Genomic DNA, 26,674 nt, shown 5'->3' with positions numbered 1-26,674 from the left:
GCAGCCATTATGAGCCTCCATCTGACCACACACTGTCCTGGAGTATTTGTCATCTCATGAGCTTCTCCATCTTAAAGAACATATTGGTCCAGTACTTGGTTAAAGCACAAAGATGTCAGGAAAAATAAATCCTTGCTACGTTTCCGATGTGCTGGGTACTTTTCAAGTACCTTGGTGCTCCTTCAGGCAGCCCATGTCCTTCCTGTTTTTCAACAGGGCTATTCCCTGCACTGCCCAGCTGGATTGGTCACCATGGGAAGCTAAAGAGACAGAAGCACAACATCTTCAACCCTTTTGTGTTTGCAAATCTCTGTATGTTTTCCCTGTGGAGATGCACTCCTACAGCACGAACATCAGCCACCTGAAAACAGGCAGGGATTACTTAACCTGAGTACTCCTGAAGATCCTTTAAGGTAAGCCTCTAATCTTCAGGCCCTCAGACCACAGCCACTGGGACAGGACAGACAACACAAACACGGCAAAGGTGGAAAAGGAAGGAGGTAGGGAGCAAGAAACACAAATTTGAAAAGAGAAGCTAAACTACAAAAATAGACACGAATGAAGGATGGATACCAAATCCCCGCCACAAGAGCATTAGCAAAACATGTTTGTGCTCCTCTGACACCTCCTGCCAATCAACAGCTGACAGGCCAAGCTAAAAGGTACTGTAGAAAGTTGATGTTGGAGACATTCGCAACTTCTTGTCTTCTAATATTCCTGCCAGGTGTAGGTTTTATTTAAGCTAATGCGCCACAGCAGGGATGCATAATTACAGGCAAGTTCTCAAAAACAGAAAGAGACAAGGTTTTCACTTTGCATTTGTACAGGCTCCCTTTCTTTGTCCAACGGCACAGAATCGAAGTCCAGAGCAAAATTCACCAGCTAAAGATTGTGGGGAACAGACTGTCTCCTCCAATCTGTTTAGTCACCTGATGGGAAAGAAAGCAGCTGGGACACAAACTAGTCCCACCAGCACAAACATCCCAACCTTGAAGGGCAAAGTCCACCCCCTTCAACTCTTGGGTGGCTGCAATTAGTAATACACACCAGAACATCAAGTGACCATTAAATCAGAAAGGAAGAGTTTCTACAGCGCCCCAAGCCACAGTATCCCCCATGACGTTAAGTGGGGCACTCTCATAGAGCAGCAGTGCGCAGAGCTTCACTGATGCCACCAATCTATCCTTCATCGTGCTGCTTGCAGGAGATTCACAGCAATCAGGCAAGTGCTAAGCAATTGGCCAGGATCTCCCACTCCCTGAAACTCCTGAGATGCCAGGCAAGCAGGGCCATCAGAACAGATGCCCCTGTAACATGGGGTCATGACTCAAGAGGGCATCTCTGCTGGGAACCCAATACCTACAGGCAGAGAGACACAAAGACAAATATTAAGAGTCCATTCCCAAAAAGAATGAGTTTCTCATTGAAATCCAGGAGGAGATCTAAAAGGTGAGAAAGAGAAGCCTTCGGAAAGGTAGAGAAGGGCAGTTCTCTGAAGACTGAGTGTTCCTCTTCTTTTCAAACCTTCAGTGAGGGAGAGCACCTTCCCTCTGCCCACAGGCTGGAGCAGCAAGAAAAGGAGCTGAGATCTGCATCAGCCCCTAACAGCAGCTCACAGCTAGGGAAGCAAGTTCCAGGATGCTTCCCCCAGCACAGCAAAGACATCTCCCAATGGTCAAAATGGAGAAGAGCCTGGCTATTTTAGCTGCTGTGAAATGTCTGGATGCCAAAGCTGTTTAGAGAAGGGATGTCTCAGCTAGCTAGTCTGCTCTTCTCCTGGCAAGGGTGAATCAGCTCTGCTTGGCCTCTTAATAGGTTTGCTGCCCAGGCATCATCTAATTGTCACTCCAGTTTACAAGCTGAAGATCTGTGTTAAGATAAGACTGGATGAAATTTTTGGCAGCGTGGCCAGAGCAGACAGGAGGCCCAGAATGAAGGAAAACTAATTCCATCACCTTCCCCGTCTCAAGTGCCCTTCTGTCCACTGGCAATGGCAGATCTAGAGAAATGGGATAGAGCAGCGAGGACTGTTATGGGTTCAAAAAGGCAATTCAACCCCAAATATCAAAAAAGCCTGCTCACTTTGAAATAAACATACTTGTTTAAAGTGCCAGATGGACCTCACACGCTGATCTCCTTTCAAAGCAGTAAAGGCTGCGACAGCATACTGTTTATGCGAGTCTGGGGCCAACACCAGGGTGAACGGTGCTCCCTTCCCACAGCAAGTGGACTTCCTCCCCTACCTAGAAACATCCCTACCACTCTCCAAATCACTCCTACTGAGGGATCACAAGATGGAGCGGAGATGGGTCTTTGAACCCTTGTGGGTCATACAGACAGAAGACTTGAAAGATCAACCACCCTGAGCCAGCTCAGTCAGGATTCATCTTGTGCTGCTCTGGAATAAAGCAACAAAACCCTCTGCCCTAACTGCTCATGGACATTCCCTCTCGAGTTAGGTCACGCCTAAAGTGCCTGTCTTCATCCTCAGCAAAGGGAACCCAGCCACAGACAGTCTCCAACAGGCCTCACCTGGAGCACCCATTCCCATCACGCTGACAACCTGCTCCAAACTGGCCCACTGAGGGGACCCCAGCTCATCGCCACCCCACAAACCAACAAGAGGACATGACCTCCTTCCCCTAAGGAAACACACTGAACTGTTGGACCAGGTAAGGCCACAGTTTAGAGAAATGACCACTTTCACTGAGTTTGGAAACAGCAAAGCATTGGAGTTCAGATTTAGAATTCAAGCCAATCAGACTACTGCATATCTGTTTTTTCTCAAATTAGAACTTCTTTCCTTTAAAAAAAACAAACCTGTGACTGTACAGTGCCCCAGCACCCCCACTCCATCCCAAACTTAGCAGGCATTTTTCTATGTTACGAATTCCAAAGGCAGCTAATTAGTCAAGACTCAGCAAACTCAGGTTAAAAAAAGAAGCCGCTCCAACTCCATCAGGGAGGCAGATGGCAACGGCGTGTTTCAGACACTGCAGGCTGCATCAGCACTTTCTCCAGCCGATGGTGTCTGAACAGGGAGGGCTGCAGACTGGAGGCAGCACAGCAGTCCCTCTGCCAGAGGGCCACAAACAGGTGACTCATTGCCATGAAGAATTCTTCCCTGGCCCGCACCACACAGCCTGGAAAGGCACACCACTGATTTATTAACTTGCAAGAAGCGTTCGCTTGCCATGGCTTGACTCTCAAGCAACAGTCCCAGCCTCACAAAGACACAAGCAGTATTTATTGGGGCATTTCACCCTGCCTTTTCCCAGACCTGCTTCCCACCTTGTTCGCTGGGATGCAGGAAAAGATAGGGCAACTGCCAATGGTGGGGGGAAATGAAAATGTACCGAGGGAAAACCTGTGCTGGATACCAGGAGCAGTGAGAGCAGACCCTATGCAGCACAGATGACTCTTCAAAATAATCCCTTATGCCAGCAGGATCCAAGCCAGGTAGACACAATTTAATTAAATGATGTCAGCTCACACACAGGAGTCAGGTCCCACTGGACATGGTACCCAGTGGTTCAGATATTGAGCAGAGACAAGCAGAGGTCAAACTTGCTTGGACTTCATCCATTCATACTCCTTGCTTTTCTTTTCTCTTAATGCCTTCACTTCAGACATCCTTCCTTGTACTCTCCTCAATGCCCCAAGCTCTCACCAACACCGTAAGTCATCAGGCTACATCGTGAGCAGCATTTTCTGTTTGCAGCATCTCCCGCTCCTCTCAATCCCGTCCCACTCTTTCAGGACCTTGAGGCATGTCTAAGCTGAGAAGGAAATGGAGAGGGCACAGCAGCAGGGTATACTTTACATCCCCTGGGAATGTCAACAAAGCATCCCTTGGACCAGACAAAGGAAAAAAAACCAAAACTACACAGTGGAGGTGGGATGCTACATTTGCAAGATCACTCAGCTTCTGAGCCTGAGCAGACCACAGAAAACAGGAAACTGTTTTTTCAGATGGCCAGTTGAGCATTTTCAGGTTCTCCTGCCGCCTACAGACACTATGAAAACCTAGAGACACCACAAAAGCAGGCTCACTGCTGCCCTAGCACAGTTACGGACTTGTGGTTGCACGAAAACATCTGTCAGGAGAAAACGCATCACATTCCCAAATAATCTATGCAGAGCAATGAAGAGCAGGTGACCAGTTTCAGCTAGAGCGTGACCACATAAGACCAAATTCTCCAGAAACACCGTGGCCCAGATCCACAGCAGCAAATGTTCTCCCTGCAGTTCTCCAGTTCACTTTGCACCAGGGATGCAAAGAATCGCAACTCGGGGAATTCAGTGGCTAAGGAAGGCCCCACTCACTTCAGCAGGATGCATCTGCTGACACATTCACACCCCGGTGTCAGGCGAGGAGACCCTGACAGTGGGCTGAGGTGCCTTTTGTGCCTCATGGAGGGCGAGGGCACCCCTGGCCAGCACACCTGACCGGGTCCTGACTTGGCAGGGACACGGCCTGGGTTCCTTATCTGTTAAGCTTCAAAAGAGTCCAAAAGATAAGGAGAGACCAGCTGCCCTGTAAGCACTGTTAAATCCTCTTCAAAACATCCGGCCGGTGCTCCCAGACTGATCGATCAATAGCAGTCAATTTCTGCTCACCAGCGGGATTTTGCAAGTGCCTGCTGCTCTCTGGAATGGGGCCATTAGCACCTACAGTCTCAAACTAATAGCCAGTAAATAACATTTTACCTATGCTAATAGCTGGGTGAAAGATAAACAGTGATTCCTCTAGCGTTGTTCATCGGGGTGAGCAAACCTTCTTGCCACAGCAAAGGAGAGAAGATACAGGAAGAGATGGTGCTGGCTCTCTGAGAAGTTGATTATTCAGAGGAACAAGGAAGAAACAGGTACCCAAAGAGACAGGGTAGGAAAGAAGAGGCAGGAGAAATATTTTTTTATTATATATAAGTAAATTACTAACATGGGAGTCTCCGAGACAAAAGGGATCGAACACAGTATAGCAACCAAACCCAAGAAGAAATAGATTTACCCTATCTTTTAATTTAAAAACCTAAGTATTTCCACTGTCACCAGAGAAGCACAGCTCCCGGGGAGCCATACCCTCCTCACATGTCCACTAATTGGGAGTAACAACAGGAGTTTTCCCCAATTGCACCATTTCCCTCCCAAGTGAATACTCTGATGTGTGATAGGGGATCTGGGCTCACAGCGATGCTGCTTTCCCTTGGAGACCCACCAGGGACAGGCTTCTCTCTCCTCCTGAGGCCGTGCACCTGGCAAGAGTTAAACCCCACGGCTGGTTCCAGCTCCTGCTCTGTGGGCTTAATACGCCCAGAGCTGTCGCAAGGGTGTTAAACTCCCACTCTTCCAGTTCAAAGGCAGCTTGGCAGAGCTGAGCAGTCTTAAAATGCGCAGCTTTTCAGAAGTGTGACCTTTTCACAAGGTTTCCAATTCAGTAAAGGTTTGTTTCCTCCCTCTTCAAGCACGTAACTAATGGTAGTCACGAAACACCTCCTCCACCAGCGGCAGGCAGGCGGGCCAGGCTCCCCGCCGGCCTGGAAATGTCATGACCGGTTGCCTTTGGTTATTGCGATGGCGCTTCTGCAAAGGCTTAAGGGCACAGAAAGTCACTGCACCATCATCAGCCATCGAGCCCTTGCACACATCTGCAGATCACCTCCACCCTGCTGCTGTCCCCACACAGGGAGATGCCGGTGCAGACAGGGAAGGCAGCGGGGTGATAGACCTGGATTCACCACATTCCCCGCACAATGCAGGGCACAATGCCCCAAGCGCACAACCCCCAGCCATCCACAGCAGGAGGGGTCTCTCGCTTTCAAAAAGCTGTTCAAATCCCTAACTGCCCTCCTCAATGAAGTCCACACACCTCTTTCCTGCAGATATCAACCTGAGAGACCTTTCCAGCTCTCCTCAGTGCCAGACTGAGGTCACACCTACAGTTTCACTGTCCATCTTTCTTCATTCTTGCTTGCCCTAGGGCTTCTCCAGGCAGAAGAAGAGGAGAATTTTTAGGCATTTGCACCAATAAATCCTACAGCACACCAGAGGGGACACCTTCCAATGCACATCAGCCCTCACCCGATGCCCACTGCCCAGCTCATGGGCTCCTGCTCTTGCCCCTCTCCACCAACACACTTGCAGCTCCAATGTTTTCCATATGGCAATCCAAGAATAAAACAGCCGCTGGGCAAAGCAACATTTCATGCTGACAGGATGGACTTCATTGCCACCCAAAGGGCCTTCTCCACCCTAAATGCCTGCAAGCCCACAAAGCCCCAAAGAGCCTTGGCACAAGGTGCTGCTCTTAGCTCCCCACCAGCATTGCCCTTCCTCTCCTTCAACCCTAAAAAAAGCTAAACCCTTGTACACAACCTGTCTGTCCTCTTCTTCCTTCTCTGCTCATGCTGGCTGGAAACCTCTTCCCACTCCCACACAGAGAGGGAGTTCTTGGGGGTAGCAGACAGTTTTCCCACATCTGGGAAGTGCCTCCATGTGCTACCTGGCTATGCATGAAGAACAGAACCATTGTACTGCTCTGTCAGACTCCCTTTCACATGTCACTTATTTCCCTGCATATGAACTCAACATTTCATATTTTGCCCCCTTTTTCCCTGTCTACACTACATCAATGGTAAATGTGCTGTTGTCCCCTCCAAGGGCAGCAATCCAGCTCTCAGAGGCTACCAACCCAATTGAAAATGGCACGACATACCCCCACCAAAACCAAATCCTTCCCACAGCTTTGCTGCCATGTTACAACCAAGGACCTCATCTCCAGTCACACCCTTATTCCAGGGTGTCCAAATCCTCGCCATATCAGTAAATGACCAGACATGGATTTCATTGGAGAGAAATATCTACAGAGCCTCTATAGCTCAGGAGGCTTATGTTACCCTAAAATAACCGGCATTAGTAATCTAAAGGCAGGTCACACACTCTGAAGGGAGTAATGCTACACAAACTGGCCTCAAATCCAGGCCAGTGAAGTCCAGGGCCATTAAACTGCTGAGAGTCACCAGCACTGATGTGCCACGTATTTCTGAGCTGACTGGACACACTGCTGGTCCCAAAGTCTACAAACTCCTAATCCAAGGCATTGTCAACAACACAGCTGATGTTTGGAAGGAACACATTGTTTTTGTGCTGATGAAGTTTCTCCAAATACAGGGAACAACATCACACAGACCAAGTTCAGAGTTTGGCTTATGCACTTCCCAGAAAACCTTTGGGCCAACCCAGGGGGAACTCCAGCCTTACACCAGATTCCATAAACCTGTCACACAGCTCCAAGGCAAGCTGTGGCTAACCTGCATTGTGGTGCTTTCCCTATACAATGCATATTTACCACATGAGTTTGTTTGGATGTTTTGCTCACGACTTGCTCTTTGGAGCAACTCCAAATCTGCCTCCCTCTTAAGCTGTGCTACAGTATAGTCATTCAAACTGATTGCAAACATCAGAAGCGAGGGTTGATTTCTTCATGTGCACTAATTCTAGACTAGGTCACAAAAGTATTTTCATAGTTATGTCAGCACTGTCTAGACAAACCATTAAAAACAGGATGCAACGATCATCAGAAATGCAATGTCAAGTTTGTGCCCAGAGATGCTGTGGAAGCTGCAAGGAGAGAAGAAAGGCCAAACCTATCCCATTCCCATAGGTTTGCCACCGTTGGCTCAGCTGTCACTTTTTGGTTTAAGCAAAACTTTACCAGAGATCACCAGAAAAACACATACTTAACTGCAATTTAAAATAAATAAACTGACGTCAGCAAGCCTGAAGAGCAGCAGGATCATCTGAAGGATTCCCAGTGCAGTAACAAACCCATCTAAAACTGGCTCCTCTGTACTACTGGATGCCCACACCTGGCTACCAGCACCAAATCCTCACCAAAGCACATCAACATGCTCAGGGCACCAGGCAGAGCACCCTGTGCCACGAGTCCTGGCACGTACGGCAGGATTTGGCTGCGGGCACTCACCCTCACCAACCTCCACCAGGCCCCCAATGCTCACCACCAAACCCACAGCCCGCACACCCACCGAGAGCCTCTTGCTAACATCGTGTACAGGAGCGGCTGCTTCCCGTTCCTTGCCACTTCTTGGCAGGGAATTCTTCCAAACTCCAAGAACACGAGCGGTAATCTCGGCAGAAAGGGACGTACGTACAAAAATCACCACTCTGTCAAAACAGAAAAATAATGCAGGAGCTGATCTGTGCAGATTAATCCGCTGCAGTCATGAGGAGACAATTTCCCTGGAGAAAGTCATACATTAAAAGAAAAAAGGAAAAAAAAAAAAACAGGGAAGAAAAAAAGATTAATGTGACTTTGAAATATCACAAGCACCGTTTATCTTCCTCCTACCACCACAGGTTTCTTGTCTATTTTTCTCTCTTTTTTTTAAATACAAAGAGCCTTAAAATTCCCTGTGAATACAGCCTTTCTGCCTCCAATGTGCAAACATAGGTGCATTACAGTATAGCAAAAATATAAATATAGCACCACCTGTTCTCTCAGTATACAATGTTAACATTTTTAATTAATTCCATTTTTAAAAACCACTATTGCTTTTCAGTGGCATAACCTTCTAATTACACTCAGAGTAGATTCATGCTCCTCAGAGCTCCTACTTATGCTTGCAACTCAGTCACACACAAAGTTCAGCCCTTGGTACTTCTGTGTCAGCATGGAAGCTGAATGCAAAACACTGCTCCCAATATACATTTAGGCACAGATAGAAAGCTCAGGCTGTCTCATGGGCATGACCAAAAATTCAAGAACACATTCCTTTTCTAGGGCAGGACTAAAGGATTTTTCCAGCTTAAAAAAATAAAAATAAATAAGGTTCAATCCATGTAACACAAAGATGACAGACATGCTTAAAACCGAGGTGAATTGCATGAACTCAGCCTTTGGCAATCCTGAAGCAAATGAGCTCACCATACCGTTGGATTCTCATTTTCCCTTTACACATATCCCATAGATCATAAATACACATTAATAACTGTAACAGTCAAAGTTTACATTCGGCTGTAACATTTAGGATCAATACTCTTCAAATGACCTTTAGTAGTAATGAGCTGCCATAACACTGTCTTGAGGACATTAAATTTTTATTAGAAATACTTTACTACAAAGGTTCAAATCTCTTTCTATGCACTTGTGCACCCATACAAATATTCTCCTATTATATTTTTCCTTGACAAAAATAAAAAGCGGGTATTTTAAGGTTTTTGAAAAAATGTGCAGTGCGGAGGCTTTAAATATCTCACATTGTCAGATGTGGGGGGTTTCTTTCCTTGTTTTTTAATCAGAACCCATGAGCCAAGGGCTGGAAAATCAACCACTTTTCAAAGTGATAAATAGGAATTGTTCCCACGTGGCTTAAACAGGACAGGACTGAGCTCCTGATTACCATAAGCCCTCAATTCGATGGGGGTGGAGGAGGTGAGAGAAGCTGATGCTCTGCAGACCTGGGTCTAGCCCTACAGATCACCCCCAGGCCCCCAGGGAAGCTGTCCAGGGGCTCAGCTCTGCTCCTGCCCCTGGCTCATGGGGGTCCCAATGGGGACCTGCCATCAGAACAGATCCATCTCATCCAGCTCTGGCCAACTGAAAAGCAAAAAACTGAAAGGTGAGGGAAAGCAGCCAGTCAAGATCCTGCCTCTCCTTTATTATTTCTTTTTAAAGACAAGTCAAGTTCGAAGTCAGATCATGTCCACGTTTTGCTGCCTATTTTAAAAATTACAAATAATTCACAGACTGGGGAGCTTGTAGCAATTTATTTCTTCACCTGCAGGTCCTGGACTCAAACTAGAGAGACATCTGATTTCAGCAGAACAATGAAACGGAGAGTGGATGGAGATGAAGTCAAACAAAGGAGACACAGGGGAAAAAAAGAAAAATATTTCCCTGCATTGTTATTAGATGTCACCTCTAAGAGTTGCAAATTAAACACATTCAAGGCAGCACCATATACTGCAGTTAATGTCCTTTGAAGAACCTGCCTTGGCTCAGCACATCAGCAGGATGCTACAAAGAGCCCAGACCTGGCAGGGAGGGCAGCAAGAGCACGGTCCCACATTTCACTGTAAATTCCTCAGGTGTCTCCACTTTTAAGAAATATTTCAGTCTTGCCTCTCTTGTTCACACTGATCTTAGTCTCTAAACAACAATTTTGCGAATTTCCATACTGCTTTCTAGACAGCAGTGATCACACTGGAGGGGGGCACTGCTGTAAAACCACCAGAAAAAGGCAGAAAAGCTGACCAATCAATATTTGCACTCCCCAGCCCCATGATTCTTTAGGAAGACACTCTGAAACCACTGTATGTATCTTTCCATGCCTTTGGAGAGGATCCTTCTTTCCGGGGAAGGTAGCAGGAGAGCCAGCAGCAAGCCTGCAGCTCACACCCTGCCCACAGCCCTTCTCCTCCCCTGCCTCAGCAGAAGGCAAACCACATCCCCCACCCTCCCAAACCCCTTATCTGGGTCATGGCAGTGGCAGCCCCTCACCACAACCCCCCATTTCTCCCTCAGCTCCTGCAGCGGCTCATTAGGGTGGAGGAAGGCTCCAGCACATCATCTCTTCGGGCTTGTGCAGGGCTGATCCGAGACGGGTAATTCCCACTGCTTAATGACCTGAGACCGGCAGAGGCAGAGGCAAATGGGAAAGGGAATCTTCTCATTTGTTACCCATCCCCACATCCCGATAAAAAGAATGATTACACTTTTAAGTTCGAACAATTCCCTGCAGTTGTAGCCATGTCATATCTAGATTGTCTAATTTACATGCATATTCATAATCCCTGTGTATTTAATTAAATTCTTCAATCCCTGGAGTGTCTTTCCTAAACAATAGTAATTTATCTTGCACAGATAAGGGTGCCCTCGATTTATTCCACTCTGTGGCTAACAGCATTTCCTTCTGATCAAGGCTAGGAAGCAAACTTAAACAGAAGGAATCTTTAAATATATTTAAATAGCAAGATTAGGCTGCTTCTCTTTCTTTCTCTCTCACCCCAAGTTACCCTTTTAAAGAATAAACACTTTCTCCTGAGCTTTAAGGAAAACCTTTCACCCAATCTCCTGACAGCAGCTGCATGTTCCAAGTACAGTAACGCTGCCCAAAACCCAGACCTCACAGACTTGGTGTCAGGAGCTACCGAGCGGCAGCTCTTCCATCCAAGACATCCTCTGGATGCATCCTCCACAGCAGGCTGCAAATTCTACTGCAGCCCACAGCAAACAAACCACACGGTAAAAAGTTGCAGCAAGGAGGCTGAAGAGCTCTGCTTCTTTCCAGCAAATATCCCCACACTAGGGGCTATTCCTTAGTGGATAACCTTGGGCGTCTCAGAGAGGGCCAAACACACAGCAGACACCCTGAGATGAGGCAGCCCTTCAGAGAGCTGCAGCTGCCTCCAGACCGCTAACCCTGTTCAAATATTAGCACAGGGAATTTAACTCATCCTACAATTAGAGAAGCACTAAAATATTTAGCAAAGTCAAACCGGCAAAAAGATTGTGATGAGAAAGGAAAAGAACAGAGACTGGTGCTACTGCACGTTTTTTTATTACACATTCCTCACACCCTGTTAAATCCACAGCTCTTAATAACATTGCTTCCTCTCCCGAGCCTCAGCCTGCAGATCTGGGATGGCATCGAAGTGGGATGAAGAAGTGCTGGTCTCTCCAAAAGCCTCTTTAGCCCCACCAGTGCTGCACCATTGCTGCCTCCCAGAGCAGTGCCAGCAGTCCCTGCCAGGGAGGGCCATCCTGACGCCCTCAGCAGGGATGCTACGCCCCGAGGAGACTCTGGGATAATCCCAGTGCTTCAGGGGATGTAGGGCCAGGGCTGCTGTCACAAACCATCTCCTACTGCATCCGCATTGCTGCCGAGGGCCAGGGCAGCCCTTTGGCTGGAGAGACTGCTCACAACAGGGAAGCATCCCTCTGCTCCAGCCCTGCTTCTTAATCTCCTCCCCAAGCATCTGCTGCTGACCACTGCCAGACACAGGGGAACCCAGCCGTTCTGTTCCCAACCAAGCCCTCGAAGCCTTTAGAGATGTTGTTACTATTTATGAAAATAGGGTCAGGATCCTGCTGTCACAGCTCCTTCCCGAGCTGCAGCGTCACCCGTGCTGTTGAGGCAGCTCTAGGAAAGCCCTCAGGAATGCGACCACTGGGACTCAATGACAGACAGGCTTCAAGTCCCAGCCACTAACACAGCCCTGGAGTAAAATCAACCTTCCCCCACCTGGATGTCCCTGTGCCCACCTCCCTGGGCAGCTCCATCTTCCAGTTTCACACTCACCATAGCCACCAGGTCATCCTCTGGGCCACCCCCAGAGCCACCACACCACGGCCGAACACCTGCAGCCCCACACGGCCATGTCTGGCTGACACCACAGCCCCCACCCTTACAGTGAGGCGCTTCTCCCTTCATTCAACATCAGAAGCAATGGGCAGGGAGGGCAGTGGTCCCTTCAGCACTGGAACTGGAGCTGGCACTGTCCTGAAGAGGAAGGGGCTCGTGCAGCCAAGCTGCCCTGCCAGTGCCTGGCTCCCAGCAGAGCCCATGGGACAGCGAGGTGCGTCCCCCATCCACAGTGCAGAGCCTGCCCACGAGACGTCCTGCCATTGCCAAATCCTCTTCCCCAGGAATTCATAACTGGATTCAGACATTCCCAGCCTGTTACTTATTTCAATACTTTCAGCTCTCTGGAGTATAGGGACATCCTGTCTTAAACCTGCTGAGCCTCATGCCAAAAGGACATCTGCTTGGAAGGCAGCCCCTCTGGCTGACCCTGCCCTGGAGGGTTGCCTTCCCATCTCAGCAGGATCCCAAACATACTCCTGCACCCACAAAGCAGAGCCAGCTCACAGCAGAGCCAGGAGCACAAAAAGTTGCTTAGGCAAACCACAGCTCCCATTCCCACTTCAGAAGCGCTGCAAGATTTTTAGGCCTTGGAAACATTTTCTTCCTACTCAGGGCATTTTTAGGTTCATCAAACCTCACAGTCCAGGAAACCTCGGTGCGGCCTACCTCTGTGTGGGTGGGGGAACGGGTGGGGGAAAAAAGTCCTTTTAGGCATCAGGCCTTCCCACAGTGTTTGCACCACAGGCTCTGGGCTGAGCTGGAAGCCGCCAGAAACAAGCCAAAAACCAGGCAGGCAGGCAAGGGAAAACATCACCAGTGCCCTCTGCCTCCTTCAGATACAGGGGATGCATCGCTCATGGAAAGCATCAATCCCCATTAAGTCATCATTCCACATCCCTCTTTTCTATAGGGAAAGTTGAGAAGCTGAGCCATGAATAGAAACAACTAACCATTCATCTTTATCCTGTCCACTTTTACTAAGTTTTTGATTTTTCAGAGCTTGAGCCACAGCAAATTTTTATCACAACGCAGACAGAAAGGTAACAGAGCAAGATTTCACTCTGCACCCTTTCCCAGCAAGTACAACATCAGCTGAAAAACACCTCCAGTTCCCTTCTGCCTCTGAGGTACTACACAGGGAAGGCAGCCCACTGTGAGCCACTGGCAAATAACTTCCAGCTTAAGCAAAGCCCAGCACATGGGAACCTTTCAAACCATGTCACTGCAATGAACTTTAGAGATAATGGATGCTTGAGCTGTATGAGGACTGTGACTCAAAGTGGGCAGCTGAAGATACTCGCTCTTTCCATAAGACCCCAACAACATGGTCAGGCCAAAATCAGCAGCCTCATAAACCACTGAACATACTCCTCAATCTCAAAAAAGCTGGCTGCTATCAAGCACTCCTGAGAGGAGGATTAGCCAGAGGACCTGGATGTTATGTAGTGGGTTGGGTCCCTTGAAACTAAAGCAGACTGAGTAAAATTCAAGAGAAGTAGGAGATGAAGAGAGCTCTACAAAGGGGAGGCAATGTACCTCTCCATGTCATCCGGGGCTTCAGGGGAAGAAGAGGGCTAAGGTCCACTCTACCCCATTTCAGAGGGCATGGCTTAAAAGTACTCTAAACCTCACTGCTCGTTCTTGGTCATCCTTGTAAACACTTGCTTTGTGCCTGTTGGTGAGTAATATTTTCCACAGAGGCAGCAAGTGAGCAGAAGCAGCACACTAGAAGCCACCCGAGTTCACCATCATGCTGTGTCACACTCCGGTTGCAGTTCCTCTCCACCAAAACCTGCCAGAGCTTTGGAGGTCTGACCTCATCATGAGGCAAAGGGACAGAAGAGCACACTCCACTGTCCCACTCATCATCTTTCCTAGAAGGTATCTGCTTAAAACAGACACTTCTTTCCTCACCCATTTTCCAGTCTCCAGAAGTCATCTCCTAACGCAATAGGAGGCCAATAAAGGTGAAGCAACATGGCAGAAGTCACAACAGGAGGTGGCTGGGGACAACACGGGGACTGGAGCCTTCTGAGTGCACTAAAAACATCTGTCAGTGATGCCAGTTAACCTCAAAGACAGATAACCTAGTGAGAACCTCAGTTTCTCAGTCCAAGTCTTTAGAGAGCTCAGCTGACCTCAACAACTTCCTAAGACACCATGACAACATTTCCAAGTGGAATTTACAGCCTTATTCTTCTACTTTCAGGCCAGATGCCCCTTGTTTTGGCAGTACCTCCAATATGGCAAATCCACATCTTACAGATAAAATAAGGCAGGCTTAAAAGAGGGGAGACTCAATACAGAAAGATGGGGGGGGAAAAAAAAGTAACTTTTTCCTCAAACATACCAGACACAAGGGACAAATTAAAAAGGGAAACCATAAAATGCTTGCCCAGCTCCTTTTTTTAATCCTTACATCTGCTGCTTTACAGTGAAGTTCCATCTACTGTGTATAATTAGATATATCTTCCATGATTCTATTCTATACAGATTTGAGACTTATCTGTACATTTTTTTTAACCCTGAAGAAGTTTTAACTGGACCAAAAGCTGCAGTTAGAGCATTGCCTCACCCACAGTTCTCAGAGACGCTACAATGTCAACAGATGAAAAGTTTCAGCCCACGGGCTGCAGACTTGTGCAAGGCAAGAGGAACACACCAGCTCATTGCTGCCCACCTTAAACTCCAGAACTTTTACAGGCTACACAGCATCCCCTGACTCCAGATCCCATATTTAGGACCATGTTACACCACACTGAGCTCAGGGCAAAGCCCAGTACGTTTCCCAGAACAGCCCTGTGCTCATCCTGACCCAACAGCAAAACACAAACCAGTCTTTTTGTTGATGAAGATTGGTTGGGTTTTCTTCATTAGTTAAATGGTTATTTCCCTGGAGCTAGGAAACCAGACAGAGAGATAGAAGGCCACCAATTCCAGTGTCAAAAATCCAGCAGACCAAAGAGACAGTGGTACTGACCTTAAGAAACTCCAAGAGCAGCAGGTCCAGGAGATGAACATGACCCAGATAACACCATAAGCAAGAGAAAGGGATAGGGAGACCAGGCAATGGGGATTCTCTCAATTTGCAATCACTGCCCCATGTTAATTGCTTTGGCATAAAGGAGATCCCAATCTCACACCTCCCACTTTGTAATTAATGCGCACAAGGATGGCAGGAAACTGTCTCCACCTGTAAGGGAAGGACCAACCACCTCACCCTTTACTGGGGCAGGGAGAAGAGCACTGCTACTACAGAACACCCAAATGTACATCCCATTCCGCTTAGGACCAATGCTGTGGGCACTCCTGGGAGAAGCTGATCTGCCAGCATCCCCACCAACCATGAGGAAAATCAAGGAGATAAGCAGCGGTAGACACCCACCAGCCGAGCTAAGAGGATGAAGCATTTCTCTGGAAACAATCGGGTTCTCTAATAACAGGGCTGCAGCAGCAGCGTGAAAGGGAAGGAGGAGGAGCAGGCGGGGAGAAAGGGACTAGCTGGATATTTATCCCATCCTCATCTTTGTGTTATCAGTACCCTGGTATCAGCATTGTTCAAAATGGCTGCTTAGATGGTTGCCAGCAGCAACAACAGAATCGGTCCATCTGCTGGCATTCTCCTTAATCTATCTCAAACACTCGTCTTCTTTTTAAATGCACGCAGGGGAAAGAAGGGGGAAAAAAAAGTCTGCCTTGTACAAAGAAACAGAATCCTCCTATAACAGAGCCTTTTAACTAGATTTTATGCCACCCCTGTTTCCAGGACACACAGACAAAAGTTAATTTTCCGATAAAAGAACCAGTGTAAGGTGCTTTTTTGTTATGAGATCAGAAAGCAAATGGAATTTGAATTGTCTGCAGTGGCATGTATCTGACAAAGATTAATTTAAACAGATATTGTCTCTGAAACCAAAGTCCATTGAGCGGCTTCACAGCCTATCAACCATGCGAAAGCAGCTCCTTAGCAGCACTGCTGACTCCACCACTTTCTTTAAAAATGGCTTAACCTATTTCTTGTAAGATAAAAGGTCATATATAGTTCTATTTTACAAACCCATAATAGCCAAAGCCACACCAAGCGAGGACAATCGGGAGAAAATAATAACGGGGGGGAGGATTTCCTCCCCCTTCACAGACAGATGCTTGACACTTGCTGGGTATTTTTCAAAGCACGCCGGTAGTGAGCGGCTGCAGCACCGCAGAAATGTTTTGACACCCTCAGAATAGAATAAAAACCATGGGGCCTCTGCAGGTCACCGGCGCAGGATGCAGGAGCTCACCCCGGGGTGGAGAAGCTGCAGCAGGACAGCCCATCACCAAGGGCACGGGATGCTTCCTTCACTGGGATGTAAAGCCACAAGGCTGCAGGGACAAGCACAGGGGTTCCACCTCCCCTGGTCAGGAAAGACCTGCTGCTCCCTGGGGGCTCACTCACCCCCCAGCCCCTCCCTGAACACTGGGGTCTTATTGCTCCTTTTAATCACAAGAAACAGATCTGTGCATGCCATCAGCGGGCCGTGTGGATGGAGACAGCTGCTCAGACTTCAATGGGACACACACACACACACACAGAGGGGGAAAAAAGGCTGCAGAAATCCAAATCCTGCAATTTCTTCCCTTTTTATTTCCAGTTTACACGGAGCACCGCAGGGAAAACGCTACCAGACAGTTTCAGAGCATTTGATATAGCAACGAACCAGCTTTGGGAAAAGAACGAAGGAGAAGCAAAATAAAAGATGACAGCCAAAAGCACTTTTAATATAGTTTCAGTACTTTCAAGAGAAAGCTTCTGTACACAGAGCAGCCAATGAACTGTTACCAAAATAAACACAACTGGCTTTAAAAAAAATTAAAAATGTCTTTCTGATGATAAAGAAAATCAAAAGAGATGAGAATTAGCGAGTGAGACAGAAAATGCATTTATTTTTCATCCTCCAGACACACTCCTTTTAATTTGGCATCCAATGCCATTGTAGTTCATTAATGGAAATTTTATTTATCTCGGGAACCATTTGTTGCTTTGCCACTCCTTTGACAGGGCACTCATCTTCATCAAGGCAACCACACAAGACACAGCACAAAGTACCTCCTGCCACCCCAGCTTTCAAACACCAGGAATGGCTGCGACTGGCGTCCCAAAGCAGTCACCCACATGCTGGTATCAAAGGACAGAGGCCAGGGCTACCGGTCAGCATCCAGAACAGGGGCAGAGCCTGCGCTGACCTCGCCAAGGTCCCAGACACCAAGCCTCCGGCGTTCCCACGGGGAATCCCCCCGCTCCAGCAGCTGCGGGACACGGGCACCGTCTCCAGGTGCAAGGACAGCAGCCAGGCAGATACCACGCTGCATCCTGCTGAGCAAAGCTCAATAATGATTAGCGGCCCCGGTCAAACGAGCTGGGTGGCGAAGGTGCAGGCAGCTCATTATGGGCATCAGCGAACAAGCAGGGCACGGCAAGGGGGACGCAGACCCCCCTGCCTCATTTTAACCTGGGGCGACAGCAGCAGGACGTTCGCAGACAACAAGCTGGACCAATATATCTGCATGCAACCCTTCCAAGCTGGCATCCCAGCAGATCTGCTTCCTAAGCACATTCATGTCTTTGTTTTTAATGAGAGGGAAAAAAAAAAAAAGAAAAATCCCTGGCAACACGCACCTACAATGCGACAAGTAAAAGCCCAGCGCTTTATTAATTTGTGCATTACTTTAAATGCACCGTTTTACAAGGACTAACCCCAATCCTGCACAAAATCCTAAGCCGTAAGCTTGAGACAAAAAAGCAAATGCTCTTAAAATGCAGCGCTAGAAAATCCATTTTGAGAGGAATGTGGTGGTGTCGTGCACAGGTGAATCCTCAGCATTTAATAAAACACCCACCGCACCAAGCAAGTGGAATCTATTCATATTTAAACATCAGGATTAAAAGAAAAAAGCCTTTGAGAAATTGAATTATATTTCTGGGGCATTTTGTTGTAAAACCATGAAGATGCTTTCCTCCCCACATCCCCCAAGAAGGGGTTTTGAAGGACCTGTGTCACCTCTGTGAGATGTTATCAGGACCTTTCCCAACTCCTGTTGCAAAGGCACAAAAGAACTTGGGGGTCAAGCCTATATATCAAACCTGTGTGAATACAGGTGAAAAATTAAATAGGCTCAGCTCTTCTCTCCTGAGCGTGGAGGACAGCATCTCCAGGGCCTTGGCAGCTCTGTGGGCAGACAGGGAGAACTCCCCAGTGCCATTCCACATCCTGGCTCCAGATGCTAGATTGGTCCTATTGCACTTAATAGCACAGCCAAGGTTTGGTGTCTCTGAGTTTTTGTTTTCATCAGAAAACAGATCAATTTCTATTGATGCTGATGCCAGAGAAAGCTAAGGCTCAGCAGAGACAGGAAGCAGTTACCCAGAGGAGTCGCCTTCCTCCCCTACTCTCATCCCCAGAAGACCAGGACTGTGACAATTCCATGTCACAACCTATTCAAGACAGCATCAAACATACAGGAGGACATACCACAAGTTCATTTTTAACATCCTCAAGATATTCCACACCTCCACCTCCTTGCAAAGTAAAGTCGCTGGCACTAGCCACAGATGGAGAGACTGATGGAGAAGCACAGGTTCAACCATCACCTGACTCCTGCTGAGCAAAGCCAGGAGGCCAACCCAGTACCCACCTGTCCAGCTGTCCTGCACTGCCCCAGCAGCACAAACAAGCCCTGAAAAGCAAAGGCTCCTTCCCCACCACCTCGCCCAGGATGCTACACGAGTTCACCTCCTCAGAGAGCAGCCAGAGGAACAAAGTCAAAGCCCCACACCCTGGGAGAAACAGCACAACCCTCCCTCCCCAGCCCCGGAAGAAAATTCACTCACCTCAAGCACAAAGTAGCACCATGCAGCAACAAGCCTTGGCCTCACACTGAAAATCCCCAGGCCTGGCCACCTTGAGAGGGTGAAGAGATGCTGCTCCCCCCCAAAAAAACATGCCCAACTCCCCACCCACAGGAGCTACTCCAGCCTCAAGAGCAGTGGGGGAAAACCAACATCACTACTAAACACAAAGCTGTCCATGTCACCTAAATGCAAAATAAATACAAGAACAAGGTCGGCCATGCCATTCATCTGAGCTAATGCCAGAGGAGAGCAGGTCTCCCACTGGGAAAGGGGAGAAGGACATAACCCCAGAACCACCAAGAACCCCATCTCCCCCACAGACCAGGTCCTCCTCCAGGGTGAGGTTCCAATATATGCTAAGGAAATACATAAGCCCACAAAGTCTTCCAAGAATATTTCTTTAAACTTTTTTCTTTTCAAAGAAAATTAAAAGCTGACACACCACAAGACAATTCACAGCTGAATGTGACTTTACAGAGCTATCAGATAGACAGGCTCATTTAAGTTTTCCAAAAGTCCTATCTGAGGTTTGAGGGACTAATCATAAAACATCTAACATCAAAGCGAGCGTCAAATAACAGCAAAGCACATTCCCTCACACAAAGCTTCAAAAACAAAGCAAGCAGGCACATGTGGTTTATGTTATTGCAGTTTTAGCACAGTTAAATATTTCCTAAAATATTCTCTCTAGATGTGAGCAAAATTAAAATCTGCTGTCAATGACACGCAACTTGGAAGCTGAAGACTAAGCTTGATAAAGCACAGGTGAGCTGAGAACAAACTCCTATTGCCAGCTCAAGCCAGAAACTAGGACTCATACCCTGAAAAATGCTTCAAACCTATTTATTCTTAAAGCCAACACTAAATATTTTATTTCTCGTGCTTTATTTTTCAGGTCTCTGGCCTCTAAGTTAGTATCATTTAATTAACCACCTAGTTCAAAAGACATCCCAGCCTCAGAGGATCTGTTTATACTCTTTGAAAGAGTCTGAAAAGCCAATAAATAAATCTGCTTAAAATAAAAGGTTAAAATTCCAGTTGTCATCCCAGCTCTCCCTGCACTAACAGCAAGAAACTCTGGTGGTTTTCATCATCTTCTTTTTCAGTTTCTATAATACAGTCCAGAACAGGCTCAAGAAATATGTCACCTATGAGGGAGCAGCAATAAACAGATCGTAAGTTCTAATGCTTAATAATGCTTTGTTTTAATTATATATGTTAAGAAAAAGATAATTAGAAACCTAAAGAGCTTAATGTATATTTAAAATGTACAAGAGTTTCCATCATGATAGGGCTAATGAACCTCTGCCAGCTCCTTTTATGTGGTTTAAAGTATTTTAATACGTAGGGTAGGATCGAGTAATCTACCCATAAAGAAAAACAAAGTAAAAATTAATTAGCAAATTGGATACACGTTGTACAACAAGCATCCCACACAAAAACTAAAAAGTTACAGAAAAATTAAACTCCCTTAGCAGCACTCAGACATCGGACACCAGGATTTAACCTGAAAAAACCTTTCACATCCCATGGCGTTCCTTCCAAACCTGCTCCTGCCGGATACAGCTTTAAACCCAGACCCAGGAGGAGACCAATCTTTACACAAAACAAAAGCAACCACAATTTGCCCTAGAGAGCCCCATCAAAGTGTTTTCCCCAAAATAAACAGCTCCATAAAGCAACACACCACTGGATATAAATTTAGACTCAGCTCCATACCACGTCACAGGAGCAGGAAACCAAATGCTTGCCTAAAAGTGAGCATTTTTAGGGGAGAAGAAAAAAACAAGCTTAAAACCTAAAAATAGTATTGAAAAAAAAAAGCTAGAAGTGGTTTCAACCACATTGGAACCCATCTGTATTTTTACCTCTGAAGCTACATTTCAACAGGCATCATTACAAACATAGACCAACACAAGCTGAAAACTGAAGTGTAATAAAAAGCTTCCAAATCTGAACTCCTCCAATTAAAATGCATTTACAGATATCAGCTCTTACTTAACCTCTGCCCAGTCAGAAGGCTGTTGAAGCAAGGTTAGAAAATCCCCAGCACCTACATGTCCAGCACAGATACAAGAGTAGGAAACATGGGAAGGTACTCATGACTGACCTGCAAAGCATCAGATAAAATATCCAGAATTAATTGCAGGTTTGAAAGAAACAGGCTCCCTCCAAGTGTTTACAAAGCCAGAGCATTTTAAAGCCCTGCTTCATTGTTATTTTAACAGCAAAAGTAAATTTTGCCTATGTACTTATGGCTGGACCGCATACCTTCCCATCGGGGCACAAAGGCTTATCTGTGGGCAAGGAGCACACACCGTGTAGGTTCCTAAGCGGCTGGTTACAATTTGAAGAACAACACAAAGCTCGACGCTTCCTCTCATAAGTAATTGTAAAGCCAATGAAAAAGGAAAATTCCCCCCTAAAACTACCCAGGACACTTGCCCACCCATCAGCATCCGAGATGACTTGAGGGCAAACCATATTATACCATACTGGGGAGCGCAGGCGAGAAACATGAATTTGTTCTGCCAGATCACAGCTTACTGTCAAAATCCACCAAAGGTCTTTTCTCTCTCTGAAAACCCAAGAGATAATAGTGTAAAAACTTTTGTTCATAAATATTTATGCAAGTGAACTTGTTAAAAATTAACCGCTGTCGTTAAAGGTTTTGTATCCTTTAGGATTCCCGGCATGCAGTGCAGTTGCATGCTTTATATTAAGCCTGGCATTTCTGCATTCCTTTCCTGCATGCTTTTGTCATTTGTCTAAAAATTAAAAGAAAAAAAACCCACACACCACACACACACAAAGACGGGATCTGTACACATAATAATAAAGCAGTTTTTAAGAAGACAAAGATGCCTGTGTTCAACATCCAAGATCTTTCTTTGAGCAGGGGAAAAAAAAAAATCAATTTAATGACTCCAGTGAGATCAGGGTTTAAGCCTCGTTTAAGTTTTACTAAGCATGAAGGAATTATTGGTTGATAATGTGGCATATATTTTTTTTCAGACCTGCCAGATTTTTAAGCACGAAGGAACCAGAGCCTGAAGCACTTTGTACCCATGAGCACAACCCTCACCCCTCCACACCGTCCTCCATTGCCAGAAGGTCATTCCTCCTGGATTTTGTCTTTCAATTTTTCAAAAGGATTTTTCCAACCACACAGAGAAGGAATTTCACATCTGTACTATCCCTCTTTTTTCACAGGTCTGAGTCAGAAACACAACTGTATAAACATCTGATCTTTATTAACAGCAAATCTCAACTGTGCAAACCTCAGGTCATGGTGCCGGGAGCCGGTGGTGTCCGTTAAAGGGATCCTTAGAGGGGAACAGTAGTTTTGATTTAGTGCTGGAGAGCATCAAGGAAGCCAGGGTTGGAGTTTTATTTTTTTCCAAGACATAATGGCTCCCAAGTTCCTATCTTAATTGCAAACACACACACGCAGCCACAAAGTGTTTGTGTCTCTGGTGGCTGGAGCTCTTCCACCTCACCTTCCAGAGGCATCCACAGGATGGATGTGGAAAGTTGGCGGAGGACATCTCAGCTTTGCCTCCTGTCTATAAACACACAGCCCTTCACAGCCTTTTGTTTGATGTAAATTTTCCTCCTCCAACTCAGGGCTGCGAGGCACTGCTGTGACGTGGCTGCTCCTGGGACAAAACCGGAGGTGTCTGACCCCACGTCACCCACCCACTGCCGTGCGAAGAGGAGCCACGCCACAGCCAAGACCCAAACCTTCCCCCCGCCCCCAGCTCCGAAGGCAAATTCCCATGGCGAGCATCCCGCGCGCCCCTTTTGGGCTGTGAAAACAGGAGATAAATCACCCACCGACTTCGCGGCGAGCGCTTCCAGAACCTGCCGCTTTATCTAAAAAGCTGACGGCTCGGAGGACAATGAGTGTGAGCTCTGGTTTCAAAGCTGGGGAAACGGTTTAGGCTTGTCAGGGGGGACATGAAACACCAGAGCCAGGACCATCCTCTCTGCTCTCTGGCTCAGGCAGAGCAGCAGCAGGAAGTGCAGGGAGAGGGGGCAGATGGAATGCTGGATACCAGCACTAGACACCACTTTGGGATGGGACTGCTCTGCTCTGTGTCCTGCACGCACCCGACCCCAGCGCTCACGCAGATCCTTCACAGAACTGGATAAAGGCTCATCAAAGCTATGATTCAAAGACAAATAAATTTAAAACCTCGTTTTAAAAGAAAATTCCTTTGTACTGAACCAGTCCTGGCTTTAGGCAACCATCACCTCTGTCTCCCACTCCCACACCAGCTCACTGCATCCACACCTTGGTGAGCAGGTGATTAAAACATCACCCGCACCGAGCTATTATCTTCCCTCCCCACTAATTTTAAAGTTCCTGAAGAACTACTCCTCTCCTTCTAAAAAAATAATTTGGTTTTGAGTTTCACAGTATTTTAAACAGAATAATTAATCATCTTAAGGCAGCCCTTACAAAATATTAATTCATGCCAAGAAAAAAAAAGGCTATAATCATATCCTCAGAGAAAAACCTTTTGTGCTTCAGGAATTTTCACTGCATGTCCTCAGAGGTGGGAGGAGAATTCTTCTGCTGCCTCCTATTCTCACATCTCAAATGGAAAATGTTTTGATAATGCTCTTCTGAATGTAAACTGTACCAAATGGGATTTTTATTATTTTTTAAGCAGCTTTTTTTTTCCCCAAAAGGAAGAACGGCTCTTTAAATAAACAGAGCGAACTACCCATTCCTTACAACAAAAACCACCCTCCCTTCACTCATTCACGCCATACCCTGGCACAAAACGAATTTACATTTCGCATTTGCAAAACAAATTCTCGCCTAATGTCATTTTAATGGGAACGCGCATTTCAATCCCTTCCAATAACAACGAGGAGCGGCTTATTCTATGTAAAACACCCCAATTTGTTTCTCTTTAAATATATGCGGATTTCAGATGGGGACAGAGACTAGAAAGACAGGGAAAGAGGAACATTTCCTCTCCGGCAATCCCCCTCCGACCGGCGCACACAAAAGCCACCTGCCCATGGAGAGAAAACACGATGCCATTATTCCCATCATCATTCCCACGGCCCCTTCGACACCGAACGAGCGTGAGAAGGCCGAGCACATCCGTCCCCGACACGCGCATCGCGCCAGGTCACCGGTGGTACCCGCGGGTCCACCCAACTTGTCACCCCCACTTCTCCCTCCGCTCCCCCCGAGCCGGCCCCGCTGGACGTGCCCATGCAGGGGCTGGGAAGAGGAAAGCGGGGGCTGACGCCACCACCAAAGATGCCCCAAGCAGGGAAAGCCCCTGACGGAGAGGACAAAGAGGAAAGCTCGGAGCTGCTGGAGAGATACATTATGTTTCTAAGCCCCATCTCCCGATGGAAAGGACAGGACCCCCATGGGAGCGCCGGTGGGGGTGCTCAGGGGTGAGAGGGACCGCGGCTGAGGGGTCAGGGCTGTGTGCCCTCCATACAACCCCCCCGATCGGCACACTGGGAGGGGGCGGGAAAGAGGGGTGGTCTTTATTTCCCCCCCTCGGACTGGACGGACGGCGTCCGAGCTGCGGGCAGCTCGCAGTGACCCCCGGGCACACGCACCCCCGAGGCGGGGGGAGGTGACCCTCGCCCTCCCACCTCCTCAAACCCGGAGGAGCGCGCGGCAGTCCCTGCCCCCGGGGCAGGATTTTCCTGTCAAACCACAACCGCGCCAGACAAAAGGCTTAAGTGCAGGAGGGGATGGGGGGGTGGGAGGGGAGCGGACACAGACGAGTCCCCGGGGGCCCCGTCCCGGCACTCACCGACTTGCAGCACGTTGTCCACCGCGCCGGTCTCCAGCAGGCGGATGCCGCGGCGGAAGGGCAGCCCCTCTCCCTGCGGCGCGGCGGGGGCGGCGGGCGGCGGCGGGCCGGCGGCGGGGCTCTCCTCGCCGGCCGGGGCGGGGGCGGCGGCGGCCGAGGGTCCCCCCGCGGCGGCGCTGGCGGGGGAGGCGGCGGCAGCGGCGCGGCCGGGCTGGAAGCTGGAGTACATGCAGATCTGCCGCTCGCTGCGGGGGAAGCTCCAGTAGACGATGCGGCGCTGGACGGGCTCGGGGATGCGCTGGAAGCGGCCCTCCACCCGCTCGAAGGCCCAGCTCCCCGCCACCCGCTTGGCCGCCGCGTCCAGCAGCGACTCGGGCTGCAGCAGGCTGCCGGTCCCGCCGCCTCCGCCGCCGCCCCCCGGCCCCGCCGCCGCCGTCACCGGCCCCGCCGCCCCCGCCGGTCCCGCCGCCGCCGCGGGGGCAGCAGCCGGGCAGCGCCGGAGGGGCCCCGCTGGCCCCCGCGCCCGGCCCCGCCGAGCCGGCCCCCGCGGCCCCGGGACGGGGGTGCACGGCCCCGGTGCCCCCCGCCGGGCAGGCCCGCGAGCACAAGCGCTTGGGGCCCGGGGCGCCGGCGGGCAGCGGCGGGCGGAGCAGCTCCTCTCCCTCTCCTCCCTCCGCCATGGCTGCGACCGACTGAGCCGGGCGAGGGGAGGAGAGACGCCGAGGAGGAGGAGGAGAGGGCGGGGACCGGGGGGGTGGTCCCGCCGGCCGGGAGCCGGCCCCGCCGGGGCGGGACGCTCCGCAGCCCCCCGCCCGCCCCCGCCGCTCGTCGGGACACCGCTGCCCGTGCCGTCTGCTCGGCCGCCGCCGTCCTGAGGGCATGGCCCCGGGCACCGCCTGTCCCGCCGGCCGTGTCGCCGGGCGAGGGACGCTGTGTCCCCCGTGCCCGCAGAGGAAAGACCCGCGGCTGCGGATCGCCGCGGCGCTGGTGGGTGAGGGGCTGGCGAGGCCATCCCAGCGCCAGGAGCCTGGGCTGAGCCAGCGGGACAAAGGGGCACGGCGGCGCCGGAGGTGGCAGCGCTGCCCCGGGGATGTCGGCGAGATCGGCGCTGCTCCTGCTGCGTGCCCGGCGGTGCCCGGTTCTGGTGCCCAGTCTAATCCAAAAATGAACACCCAGCCTCACCTGTAATTCATCTACGGATGTAGCAGAGCAGGCGGCAATGCTCAGCCCTTCCATGGGCGTCAGGGTTTGCTTTTTCTTTTAAAGCCCTGTAGTGAAGACTCTCGTCCCACGCATCATAGCAGGGTCCTTTAGTACACACGGCCTTTGCGGGAGGAGATGAAAAACATGGGTACTGCTGGTTTCCAGGAGCTCTTTTGTGCTCTCAGGTGGGATTACAGAGGGACATATGAATATATTCAGCACACACTGCCTGAGTCGGCACCCCAAAATCCAGGGACCTGACTCCTTACCAGCCTCTGCTTTTAGCCAAGGAGGATGATAGCACCCCTGGTATCAGCACAGCTTGGGACTGTCGAGGGGAGGGCTGTAGCAGCTGAAGTCCACTTCTCTGGGCCTCTACACCCCACCATCACTTT

At 48.9% G+C, this 26,674-nt stretch overlaps 1 protein-coding gene across 1 annotated transcript in view; it reads right to left on the bottom strand.

The window, feature by feature from the left end:
* ZSWIM5 (zinc finger SWIM-type containing 5) overlaps positions 1-25,771 on the bottom strand; it is a 97,898-nt gene extending 72,127 nt beyond the window's left edge. The window contains 2 exon segments of the mRNA XM_040073449.2: positions 25,077-25,552; positions 25,554-25,771. Coding sequence (XP_039929383.1) covers positions 25,077-25,552; positions 25,554-25,756 — 679 coding nt within the window. The 5' untranslated portion in view covers positions 25,757-25,771.
* Positions 25,772-26,674: the final 903 nt, after the last annotated feature.

This window comes from Hirundo rustica, chromosome 9 (genome assembly GCF_015227805.2).
Source record: "Hirundo rustica isolate bHirRus1 chromosome 9, bHirRus1.pri.v3, whole genome shotgun sequence".
NCBI lineage: Eukaryota > Metazoa > Chordata > Aves > Passeriformes > Hirundinidae > Hirundo > Hirundo rustica.
The sequence above is the reverse complement of the archived record's forward strand: the minus strand, read 5'-3'. Positions and strand labels throughout refer to the sequence as shown.